The sequence below is a fragment of the Pecten maximus genome, chromosome 1, assembly GCF_902652985.1.
Source record: "Pecten maximus chromosome 1, xPecMax1.1, whole genome shotgun sequence".
In the NCBI taxonomy this organism is placed as follows: domain Eukaryota; kingdom Metazoa; phylum Mollusca; class Bivalvia; order Pectinida; family Pectinidae; genus Pecten; species Pecten maximus.
Genome location: NC_047015.1, coordinates 45,898,687 through 45,912,278, shown reverse-complemented (window position 1 = coordinate 45,912,278; position 13,592 = coordinate 45,898,687). Strand labels below are relative to the sequence as shown.

The following is a 13,592-nucleotide window of genomic DNA, read 5'->3' as shown; positions in this document are numbered from 1 at the left end:
CATTTTACCAGGTAAGTCAGGACTAGAAGCTGGAGACCTGTCCTCTGTGTGGGACGATACATTTTACCAGGTAAGTCAGGACTAGAAGCTGGAGACCTGGCCTCTGTGTGGGACGATACATTTTACCAGGTAAGTCAGGACTAGAAGCTGGAGACCTGGCCTCTGTGTGGGACGATACATTTTACCAGGTAAGTCAGGACTAGAAGCTGGAGACCTGGCCTCAGTGTGGGACGATACATTTTACCAGGTAAGTCAGGACTAGAAGCTGGAGACCTGGCCTCTGTATGGGACGATACATTTTACCAGGTAAGTCATGACTAGAAGCTTGGGACCTGGCCTCAGAGTGGGTCGACACATAGTCTGAAGCTAAAACATTTTATATTCATCAGTCAACTCATTTTTATTTCATAAAATCTAACATTATCCAACTAATGCATTGTCACACCTGGAAAAAAAACAAATATTCTTTAAGGTCAAAGTTACACATATAAAATGTACTTGTCAGATTACACAAAATGTGTCTTTCATGTAAATGAAATGAAGATTCAATCACAGGTCAAAGGTGAAGTTTAGATCACTTATTAGATCGATCAGTTAAGTCCACTATGGTATCTTCAGTATAAAGTGAAACTAAAGGGTGAAACAATATTCTACTTGTATCATAATTGAGACATCAGTTTACTGTGATAAAGACATTCACAAATTATTAATCAAGTTTTCTTGCCATAGGAACACTACCTGCCGTTTATCATTCGTAGCAAGGTGAAGCTGGTTCTCCATGGAGACCACCATCAGCAGTCCCTCATCAGTTTTGTGGATGAGGCGATGAGGATCCCAGAACACAAGTCTCTACTCGAGGTAGGTACAGTAAAACTCGGATAAGTCGAAGTCGACGGGACCGAGTAAAATATTCGACTTATCCGATGGTTCGACTTATCCGTGTCCATTTGTATACGGAGACAAAACACCCGACTATCATCGTTTGTATGCATGCAGAACTGGTGCTTGATAACATAGTCGAAAATAAGCAATAAATAATAACAAAGATATTTATTAATTGTACATGATAACACTTATTCCTTTATCTAATAAACAATATTGTGAGAGTTACGGATCAAAACAAAGTTCATGCGTAAAATCATCTTTGACATAGATACGCGATTTACACACGGGAGTCGTACAATGACCGCATAATATTTTACGAAAACGATAATACATTGTAAGAATATAAATGTATACAGTGTACTCATATTTATTTATCTTAAAATCCATTTATATTGTTCTACAATTAACAATTTAAATTTAAACAATAAGCAGTTCATGGAAATTTGATCGACCGTACGCATGCTGATTTTGTATCAAAGGTGAAGGCCGCGGTCAATGTTTATCGGCTGCATGATCATGTATTGCCACGATCTTTTGAACGAAGTAAAAACATCCCGCATATCATTGTCGTATTCAGAATTTAGGCATATATAAATAATCAATGACATTCAAGTATTTTTTCTGCGCATTTTTCGATGGAAGATATTTAATTTATCGTTTACTTTTTCCTTATTTTTTCGGCGGCCATGTGTATGAAAACAGTAAACAAAACTTAGGCCTATTGGTTTATACATTAAAACGTGCACATTTTATTCTTAGTTATGTATACCTGAACGTTTTACTTCACCCATGCACCTGTATAAACAATGGGATGATGTGCGACCGACAGCCGAAACCTAACAATAGGCTCTGGTAACACCATTACGGCTGATCGGTCACACTCGGTCAATCAGGCGAAGCCAGCAAATTTTACCTGAGACAGCATGACGCTTCGATGTTCGACACAAAAAATGGAAATTTTGGTATAGTTTAGAAGGGAGGGACCACAAAATATATTCGACACAACCGTAGTATTCGATTCAACAGTGTTCGAATCATCCGTGCTTAATTTACAAAGATAAAGAAGGGGGAAAATCGGGACCGAACGAAACGTTCGACTCATCCGATGTATTCGATTCAACCGTGTTCGACACAATTGAGTTTTACTGTAGTTACCATTGTACTGTGTACTGGGGCTAGTACCATGGTACTGGTGTTGTATTGATGTACTTGTTTACTGAGGCTTGTCTATAGTACAGAAGTAGCACTATACCAGGTTGTCTGTACTACCAATATAATGTCGAATACTACCATTTTATCATTATTTATGATGGCACCATTATATTCGGATGACTGTATCCATGCTGTGTTTTATTATTCTCTGCTTTCATTGAAATGGGGGATATTGATTTGGGTTCATCCGTCTGTCACATTTCATTTCCGTGCAATAACAGCAACAAATAATATCAGATTTTCTTGAAAGTTGGTAACAACATTAAATGCCTAAATTTCTCGGCCAAATTCGATCACCACTTTACCCAGACATTACTTGGCTGAGTTATGGCCCCTTGATTAACAAAAAATGTAATTTTTGGATGTTTCCATGCAAAAACAGCAACAAATATTATCAGATTAACCCCTCACGAAATGGGAAAGTGGGGGATATAAGAAAGAGAGAAATGTGTGGTATTATTTATAGAACCATTACTATAGAGACATGTGGTATATTTGACAGAACCGTTACTATAGAGACGTGTGGTATATTTGACAGAACTGTTACTATAGAGAAATGTGTGGTATATTTGACAGAACCGTTACTATAGAGACATGTGGTATATTTGACAGAACCGTTACTATAGAGACATGTGAGACATGTGTGGTATATTTGACAGAACCGTTACTATAGAGAAATGTGTGGTATATTTGGCAGAACCGTTACTATAGAGAAATGTGTGGTATATTTGACAGAACCGTTACTATAGACATGTGTGGTATATTTGACAGAACCGTTACTATAGAGAAATGTGTGGTATATTTGACAGAACCGTTACTATAGAGAAATGTGTGGTATATTTGACAGAACCGTTACTATAGAGACATGTGTGGTATATTTGACAGAACCGTTACTATAGAGACATGTGTGGTATATTTGGCAGAACCGTTACTATAGAGAAATGTGTGGTATATTTGACAGAACCGTTACTATAGACATGTGTGGTATATTTGACAGAACCGTTACTATAGAGACATGTGTGGTATATTTGACAGAACCGTTACTATAGAGAAATGTGTGGTATATTTGACAGAACCGTTACTATAGAGACATGTGTGGTATATTTGACAGAACCGTTACTATAGAGAAATGTGTGGTATATTTGACAGAACCGTTACTATAGAGACATGTGGTATATTTAACAGAACCGTTACTATAGAAATGTGTGGTATACTTGACAGAACCGTTACTGTGGAGATCTGGCACTACTGGCTGTGTGGCAGGAGGACTATGACCGTGCTCGACACTATACAACAATGGCAGTACAGAGGTTCCAACAGGTAACACAGCTATCAATATCTACTGATAATTGTCGTAAAAACTCTCTGAGAAATAGTAAAGATAAAGCTTTAATCAAAGGGTTGTTATAGAAAACAATGTCTTTGTACCGTCCCTACATAGGGGGCTGATATAAATCACAGACATATCTTTACCTAGGTCCATCACATAAATCACAGACATATCTTTACCTAGGTCCATCACATAAATCAGACATATCTTTACCTAGGTCCATCACATAAATCACAGACATATCTTTACCTAGGTCCATCACATAAATCACAGACATATCTTTACCTAGGTCCATCACATACTAAATTCCATCCTGATTCAGCGTCATCATGTGACTCATCACTTGATATTTATTTTCATCACACATTGTAGGAAATATCAGAATACTTTGATATACTCTAGAGTCAGGGTGAAGGTCCTACTTTGATACATTCAAGAGTCGGGGTGAAGGTCATACTTTGATATATTCTAGAGTCGGGGTGAAGGTCATACTTTGATATACTCTAGAGTCAGGGTGAAGGTCATACTTTGATACATTCTAGAGTCGGGGTGAAGGTCATACTTTGATATATTCTAGAGTCAGGGTGAAGGTCATACTTTGATATATTCTTGAGTCAGGGTGAAGGTCATACTTTGATATATTCTAGAGTCGGGGTGAAGGTCATACTTTGATATATTCTAGAGTCGGGGTGAAGGTCATACTTTGATACATTCTAGAGTCAGGGTGAAGGTCATACTTTGATATATTCTAGAGTCAGGGTGAAGGTCATACTTTGATATATTCTAGAGTCGGGGTGAAGGTCATACTTTGATATACTCTAGAGTCAGGGTGAAGGTCATACTTTGATATAATCTAGAGTCAGGGTGAAGGTCATACTTTGATATATTCTAGAGTCAGGGTGAAGGTCATACTTTGATATAATCTAGAGTCAGGGTGAAGGTCATACTTTGATATATTCTAGAGTCAGGGTGAAGGTCATACTTTGATATATTCTAGAGTCAGGGTGAATGTAATACTTTGATATAATCTAGAGTCAGGGTGAAGGTCATACTTTGATATATTCTAGAGTCAGGGTGAAGGTCATACTTTGATATAATCTAGAGTCAGGGTGAAGGTCATACAATGTTATAATTATAATCTAGAGTCAGAGTGAAGTTCATGATAACATAAATTTTTAAAAACCAGTCTGAGATTGATTTGCATTGGAGCTTAGACTTTCATGTCTTTCAGACATTTTCCCTTTTCTTATCTACCTGGTTCTTTTTCCTGTCTGTTCATTTATTTGTAAATCTATCTAATTGTTTGTCAAAGTGTTCTATCCATCATAGTCATTTTGATATGAATTTATATTAGCCATATTTAAAAATAAATAAAGATATTCATTTCCCTTGACAATAATTATGTTAGCTAGAGTCATTGATCAAATGGAGGCATGATGGGTAAAATGTCAGTGTCATTGGTACCTAAAATAGAACCTGATAGGACTGCATGTGATAATTGCTGACTTCCTTGTTATTAAGTTCTCAGGTGAACTTAAGGAATCTGTTATTGTTTGTATGTGTAGGAGTGGAGCAGTACAGATACACTTATGATGTCTAGTCGTGTTAACAAACTACAGCAGTTACAGCCCTTACTGGAACTACAGGAGTTCCTCGACTTTATATCTCACGAATGTAAGTACTGGAACTACAGGAGTTCCTCGACTTCGTATCTCAAGAATGTAAGTATATCAAACAGTTAATATTGGAACTACAGGAGTTCCTCGACTTTATATCTCACGAATGTAAGTATACCAAACAGTTAATACTGGAACTACAGGAGTTCCTCGACTTCGTATCTCACGAATGTAAGTATACCAAACTGTTAATAGTGGAACTACAGGAGTTGCTCGACTTTGTATCTCACGAATGTAAGTACAGGAACTACAGGAGTTGCTCGACTTCGTATCTCACGAATGTAAGTACTGGAACTACAGGAGTTCCTCGACTTCGTATCTCACGAATGTAAGTATACAAAACAGTTAATAGTGGAACTACAGGAGTTCCTCGACTTCATATCTCACGAATGTAAGTATACCAAAACAGTTAATAGTGGAACTACAGGAGTTCCTCGACTTCATATCTCACGAATGTAAGTATATCAAAACAGTTAATATTGGAACTACAGGAGTTCCTCGACTTCATATCTCACGAATGTAAGTATATCAAATAGTTATGATCCCTAGTGGAATTACAGTTTTTCCTTGACTTCATATCTCAGTAATTTATTAAGTAAACTAAACAGTTACGATCCTTACTGGGATTAGAGGAGTTCTTCAACGACTTAAATGTTTCTATAGAAATGTATACCATATAGTTGCCACCCCTACAGGCTTTCCTTGAATTAATTTCCTCTGATGTAGGTAACCAGACTTAAGTTTCAAACTGTTTAAACTGTTTTGTGATGAGATTTATCACAGAATTCACTTCAGTCTGAATATTTAAATCTAAATATTTCAGCAGTTTCGAATATGATTTACTAATTAAACAGGAAATGTAGAATAATTGCTTCATCTCCAATCCTTTACAGCAAACTTCAGTTCCCCTGGTCCTGCTAACCGTCTGCTGGAGAAGTGGGGGCGACGGTCACCTGACATGCTGCTGGACTCGGTCAGGGTGTGGGATGACATCGTCACCAACAGGAATCTTTACCTAGATCACATTGCAACACGCTTGGCAGCGAGAGACCAAAACTCTGAAGATTCTATGGAGGTAGAAACGGCAGACACATTCCTGGAGTCTAAACTCCGACTCCATCTACAAATGGCCGAGAGCTGTAAAGATCAGAACAATTACAAACTAGCTTTACAGATCCTGGGGGAAAATAAAAGTGTAAGTATGGCATTATTACTGTCAGATCTTATAAAATTAGCTTTACAGATCCTCGGGGAAAATAAAAGTGTAAGTATGGAATTATTACTGTCAGATCTTATAAAATTAGCTGTACTGAGCCTAGGGGGGAAATGAATACTGTCAGGTCTTATAAAATTAGTTTTACTGAGCCTACGGGGGAAAGAAAATGAATACTGTCAGATCTTATAAAATTAGCTGTACTGAGCCAAGGGGGAAAACGAAAGTGTAATTGGCATGATTACTGTCAAACCTTCTAGTTTATAAAACAGTTTTCAGACATTTATAATAGAACAAAAATGTTTGTATAGTCAGTCTAAAACGACCTTAAAAAGAAAATAAGAAAAAGTATGTCTACCTGTTCTGTGTACCAAGTACAGTATGAATGCAGCTGTGATAACTCGGGGATCAATATTTTGAATGATAACTCCACCTGTGCTGTCAGTAACTGAAGTCAGCAGACTAGTTCCTACGGGTCACACTGTACAGGTATCAGAAAACAGACTCTATTACTAGATAGATGTTTAGGTATTTACTGGTGAGAGTACATATAGGGGATCTTACATGTATTTATTTAATCAGTTTAAAGATTTGATGCTTACGAACCTTAATGAACATATCTTTTTAAATAAACAATACAGAAAAATTTACATAGTGAACTTCAAAGAAATATTAATAATTTAGTACACTTTTGAAGATGCAGGAAAACTACACCTAGCACTGTAATGATAATTGGAAAATTAACTGTTTCTGATACAGCATTGTAAGGGTAGTGGCAATGCTGGGCTGTGGATAACTTGGGGCCACCTCTATACCAGTACACACCACAAGAAAGCACACAGCTCCCAGGCCAGCTGGGCAGACGATACCTTCACCAGCATCGCCTCCACTGTGGATCTTCTCGGTAAGTCCTGCACAGACCAAGCTTTCACCCACATCACATTCATTATGGATCCAGTCTCAGTTTCATCAATATTATTTTGATTATAAAATTCTCATAGCAAAGTATTACAGAGTTTAGATAAAGTTCCTTAACCAAAACTTTTCCTTAAATCTAAATTATTTTATATGGCAACAGTTAGGAAAGTTTGTTTTTTTATTTAAATGAAACTTGGGCATGGTTGTCTCACTATGAATTATCACTGTTAACAGTTCTTATCTTTGATTCAGATAAAAACAGCAAAAATGATACCCTTGAGGAGATTCCATCGTTGGGTCGGCGACATTTTGCTTTGCTGGGACAGACACATGAGCTATTGGTCGATGGTGTACGATCAGTCAGTGGCCTTGGTTGTCTTGGCGACAGGAACAGACAGAGGCTGATGGACATTACAGGGGTCAGCAAAATGGATGAGACAGAGGTAAAATGATGGTCAGGAAAAGATTTAGATAGTCTGCTTGTGTTGCCATCATGCAGGTATGATGATAGGGAAAGATTTAGTGATCAAGTACTGTAAGTTGCCATCAGGTAAAATAATACAAAAGATTTAGATAATCTTCTAGTGTTTTTTATAATTTTAGATGATAACTGAATTAAGAGAGATTAATTATCACTCTTTTAACTAATGAATTATCACTCTAATGAATTATCACTATTATTAATAAAGAATTATCACTATAATGAATTATCACTATAATAAATTATAATGAATTGTTAGCCATAGAAAACAATGTGCAGAAGCTGTATTTAGCACAGTCATAATTTAATGGAATTTTTTCAAGGGTGAAAATTGGTAAAATAAGATCACACTAAAATATGTAAATTTCCAGTAATCTGTTCACGACACTTATGCTAAACTGTATCTAAACCTATCAATGCTATAAAGTATTAAGCTGATATTCCGATATGCTCTTAAATATTAAGTTATAAGCTCAATTGTATGGGATTACTGTTGGTATAACCTACGAACTGTAAAAACCTTTAGATCATTGGATGGTAATATTACTACTATTTAGTTATGGCAAAGGATGAGTGGATAACTAACAGCTAATTCACAAAACTTGTTTCTGCTCAAATTTTTTTCTGAGAGCTTGTTTAATAATAACTGTTACAGCTGATGGAAAGCCTTGTTAAGCATGGCTTTGAGAACATCAAGAAGTCACTACACTACGAGGAATCTGGAGATTCCCCACAGAATGGCTACAGCAGAGACATGGCCTTCATGGCTGTCGCCAAGTTCTGTGACCGGATCCTAAGGATGGTAGAAGATGGTATGTCTATCTATTGGTTTATGATGATGAGACGGGTAACAGGGGAGCAGAGCATTCTTTCATATATTGTTCTTGTTGAATTTCACGGATCAAAGTGTTTTCATTTTGGACATGTTTATTTGATGTTGTTTTTTCAGATGAACTGGAGCTAAGTAAACCCACTATCAAAACATTCCCCGATACTGTGGTCGTATGTCTGCTAAATGCTATGCGGTTAGACTCCATGGAGGCCAAACAGAGGTTTCCTCGACTTCTACAGCTTGTGGAGCTGTACCCTGACTGTATGGGCACGTTTATTGACAAGGTTTGTTGTACATGGTCTTGAATCACTTGGTCATACATCCGATAACCCTTTATACAGCTCTACCCAGACTGTATGTCACATTCTATTTATAGACAAAGTCTGTTATACTTACTCTGTCAGTATCAGTAAGGATTTGTTGTTACAGTGTGGGGAGGTCTTGTATCAGTAAGGATTTGTTGTGACAGTGTGGGGAGGTCTTGTATCAGTAAGGATTTGTTGTGACAGTGTGGGGAGGTCTTGTATCAGTAAGGATTTGTTGTGACAGTGTAGGGAGGTCTTGTATCAGTAAGGATTTGTTGTTACAGTGTGGGGAGGTCTTGTATCAGTAAGGATTTGTTGTTACAGTGTGGGGAGGTCTTGTATCAGTAAGGATTTGTTGTTACAGTGTGGGGAGGTCTTGTATCAGTAAGGATTTGTTGTTACAGTGTGGGGAGGTCTTGTATCAGTAAGGATTTGTTATTACAGTGTGGGGAGGTCTTGTATCAGTAAGGATTTGTTGTGACAGTGTGGGGAGGTCTTGTATCAGTAAGGATTTGTTGTGACAGTGTAGGGAGGTCTTGTATCAGTAAGGATTTGTTGTTACAGTGTGGGGAGGTCTTGTATCAGTAAGGATTTGTTGTTACAGTGTAGGGAGGTCTTGTATCAGTAAGGATTTGTGGTGACTGTGTGGGTAGGTCTTGTATCAGTAAGGATTTGTTGTTACAGTGTAGGGAGGTCTTGTATCAGTAAGGATTTGTTGTTACAGTGTAGGGAGGTCTTGTATCAGTAAGGATTTGTTGTGACAGTGTGGGGAGGTCTTGTATCAGTAAGGATTTGTTGTGACAGTGTAGGGAGGTCTTGTATCAGTTAGGATTTGTTGTTACAGTGTGGGGAGGTCTTGTATCAGTAAGGATTTGTTGTGACAGTGTGGGGAGGTCTTGTATCAGTAAGGATTTGTTATTACAGTGTGGGGAGGTCTTGTATCAGTAAGGATTTGTTGTTACAGTGTGGGGAGGTCTTGTATCAGTAAGGATTTGTTGTGACAGTGTGGGGAGGTCTTGTATCAGTAAGGATTTGTTGTGACAGTGTGGGGAGGTCTTGTATCAGTAAGGATTTGTTGTGACAGTGTGGGGAGGTGTTGTATCAGTAAGGATTTGTTGTGACAGTGTGGGGAGGTCTTGTATCAGTAAGGATTTGTTGTTACAGTGTGGGAGGTCTTGTATCAGTAAGGATTTGTTGTTACAGTGTGGGGAGGTCTTGTATCAGTAAGGATTGTTGTTACAGTGTGGGGAGGTCTTGTATCAGTAAGGATTGTTGTGACAGTGTGGGGAGGTCTTGTATCAGTAAGGATTTGTTGTGACAGTGTGGGGAGGTCTTGTATCAGTAAGGATTTGTTGTGACAGTGTGGGGAGGTCTTGTATCAGTAAGGATTTGTTGTGACAGTGTGGGGAGGTCTTGTATCAGTAAGGATTTGTTGTGACAGTGTGGGGAGGTCTTGTATCAGTAAGGATTTGTTGTGACAGTGTGGGGAGGTGTTGTATCAGTAAGGATTTGTTGGTACAGTGTGGGGAGATCTTGTATCAGTAAGGATTTGTTGTGACAGTATGGGGAGGTCTTGTATCAGTAAGGATTTGTTGTGACAGTGTGGGGAGGTGTTGTATCAGTAAGGATTTGTTGGTACAGTGTGGGGAGATCTTGTATCAGTAAGGATTTGTTGTGACAGTATGGGGAGGTCTTGTATCAGTAAGGATTTGTTGTTACAGTGTGGGGAGGTCTTGTATCAGTAAGGATTTGTTGTGACAGTGTAGGGAGGTCTTGTATCAGTAAGGATTTGTTGTGACAGTGTGGGGAGGTCTTGTATCAGTAAGGATTTGTTGTGACAGTGTGGGGAGGTCTTGTATCAGTAAGGATTTGTTGGTACAGTGTGGGGAGGTCTTGTATCAGTAAGGATTTGTTGTGACAGTGTGGGGAGGTCTTGTATCAGTAAGGATTTGTTGTGACAGTGTGGGGAGGTCTTGTATCAGTAAGGATTTGTTGTTACAGTGTGGGGAGGTCTTGTATCAGTAAGGATTTGTTGTGACAGTGTGGGGAGGTCTTGTATCAGTAAGGATTTGTTGTGACAGTGTGGGGAGGTCTTGTATCAGTAAGGATTTGTTGTGACAGTGTGGGGAGGTCTTGTATCAGTAAGGATTTGTTGTGACAGTGTGGGGAGGTATTGTATCAGTAAGGATTTGTTGTTACAGTGTGGGGAGGTGCCCTGTTGGATGTACCTGCTGTGGATCAGCCAGATGGTGGCCCTGATGGACAAGCCAGAGGCTCCTGCTGTACAACCTACCCTACTGAAAATAGCAACTATGTATCCTCAGGTAGGCTACCATTGTCATACGGACAACCATGTATCCTCAGGTAGGCTACCATTGTCATACAGTCAACTATGTATCCTCAGGTAGGCTATATACCATTATCATATGGACAACCATGTATCCTCAGGTAGGCTACCATTGTCATACGGACAACCATGTATCCCCAGATAGGCTACCATTGTCATACAGTCAACCATGTATCCTTAGGTAGGCTACCATTGTCATACGGACAACCATGTATCCTCAGGTAGGCTACCATTGTCATACAGTCAACCATGTATCCTCAGGTAGGCTATATACCATTGTCATATGGACAACCATGTATACCCAGGTAGGCTACCATTGTCATACAGACAACCATGTATCCTCAGGTAGGCTACCATTGTTGTTTTCCATCAAATTGCTACCAGGTATATCATGATTTAAAGGAGATTTAAGAAAGTTTGGCGGAACACAGAATTCATGTTCGAGAATGAGAATGGTTTCATGGATACAAACCCTGGACAGATTTAGTCCATATTTACACCATAACATAACACCATCAAGTAGTATTAGATTTTGATGGTCATTGGTCAATTTCTTGACCACTTAAGAAAAATTATTACCAATAGATAGTAATTACCTACACTGTATCTACTTGTAGGGGTATATCTATGTGTGTGTATTCACTTGACTCTATTTACAGGCTGTTGTATATCACTTCAAGCTCAGTCAGGAGGGCTTCCAGTTCAGTAACAAACCTCAAGATAAGAAGAACAAAGCCATGGTGGACAGGTGGGTGGTCAATAAATATCATAAAAATAATTTGAGGTATTATGATCTTACTTTGTTTAAATTGCCGTTAGAAGACTGGTGATAAAAAAGTTGAATTGTGAAAAAGAATATTCAAAAGGTCATCATGAAGTGTGCACTACTACCTAAAGTCAAGGTTAAATTTTTAAAATTTATATAAAAAAGACGGAATTTTTATAATTCAAAAGTTTTAATTAGAGGATTTTTAGCCCACCATCAGCAGATGATGGGCTATTCAAATCGCCCTGCGTCCGTGGTCCGTGGTCCGTCCGTCCGTCCGTAAACAATTCTTGTTATCGCTAATCCTCAGAAAGTACTGAAGAGATCTTTCTCAAATTTCATATGTAGGTTCCCCTTGGTGCCTAGTTATGCATATTGCATTTTGAGACCTATCGGAAAACAACATGGCCGACAGGCAGCCATCTTGGATTTTGACAATTGAAGTTTGTTATCGCTATTTCTCAGAAAGTACTGAAGGGATCTTTCTCAAATTTCATATATAGGTTCCCCTTGGTGCTTAGTTATGCATATTACATTTTCAGACCTATCAGAAAACAACATGGCCAACAGGCAGCCATCTTGGATTTTGACAATTGAAGTTTGTTATCGCTATTTCAAAGAAAGTGCTGAAGGGATCTTAATCAAGTTTCATATGTAGGTTCCCCTCGGTGCCTAGTTATGCATATTGCATTTTGAGACCAATCGTAAAACAACATGGCCGACAGGCAGCCATCTTGGATTTTGACAATTGAAGTTTGTTATCGCTATTTTTCAGAAAGTACTAAAGGGATCTTTCTCAAACATTTTTGTAAGTTCCCCTTGGTCTGTAGTTCTGCATATTACATCTTGGGACCAATAGGAAAACAACATGGCCGACAGACAGCCATCTTAAATTTTGACAATTGAAGTTTGTTATCGCTATTTATCAGAAATTGCTGAAGGAATCTTTCTGAAATTTCATTTGTAGGTTGCCCTCTGTGCCTAGTTATGCATATTGGATTTTGAGACCAGTCAGAATATAACCTGCCCGACAGGCAGCCATCTTGTATTTTGACAATTGAAGTTTGTTATCGCTATTTCACAGAAGGTACTGAAGGGATCTTTCTCAAATTTCATATGTAGGTTCCCCTTGGTCCCTGGTGTTGCATTTTGGGACCAATCCAAAAACAACAGACAGTCATTATCGCTAAATCTTAAATTTTATATATAGGTTCCCCTTGTTTGAAAAGTACTAGAGGGCTGTTTCTGAATTTACACAGATTAGTAAGACTTAGAGGAAGGGAAAAGTAGAGAAAAGATCAATCTGACATGGAACCTATAAAGATCATTCATTGGTGGGCGCCAAGATCCCTCTGGGATCTCTTGTTATTAGAGAGTTTAATTGTCTAGTGGCCTATCAACACAATTTTAGTATTTTAGTAATTAACTCATAATCAGTTCCAAAATCAGCATGCATTAATATTTTGTTTACCGGTAGTTCCATTTACATCACAAAGGATGTATCAGCATATGATTTACAAACATTCTTGAAACTAGTTAAAGCTATAACCACTGAAATTAACAAAAATGTTAATAGGATGAGAATTATGATTGAATCAGTCACCTTGACAGTTGTCAAAAAGTTATG

The 13,592-nt window shown here is 38.2% G+C and overlaps 1 protein-coding gene across 1 annotated transcript in view; it reads left to right on the top strand.

The window, feature by feature from the left end:
- Positions 1 to 13,592, top strand: part of LOC117335443 (DNA-dependent protein kinase catalytic subunit-like) — a 77,052-nt gene that overhangs the window by 49,334 nt on the left and 14,126 nt on the right. The window contains 10 exon segments of the mRNA XM_033895448.1: positions 730 to 858; positions 3,319 to 3,417; positions 4,993 to 5,101; positions 5,997 to 6,298; positions 7,076 to 7,220; positions 7,487 to 7,677; positions 8,371 to 8,527; positions 8,665 to 8,831; positions 11,054 to 11,176; positions 11,859 to 11,947. Of these exon segments, the coding sequence (XP_033751339.1) occupies positions 730 to 858; positions 3,319 to 3,417; positions 4,993 to 5,101; positions 5,997 to 6,298; positions 7,076 to 7,220; positions 7,487 to 7,677; positions 8,371 to 8,527; positions 8,665 to 8,831; positions 11,054 to 11,176; positions 11,859 to 11,947 (1,511 nt within the window).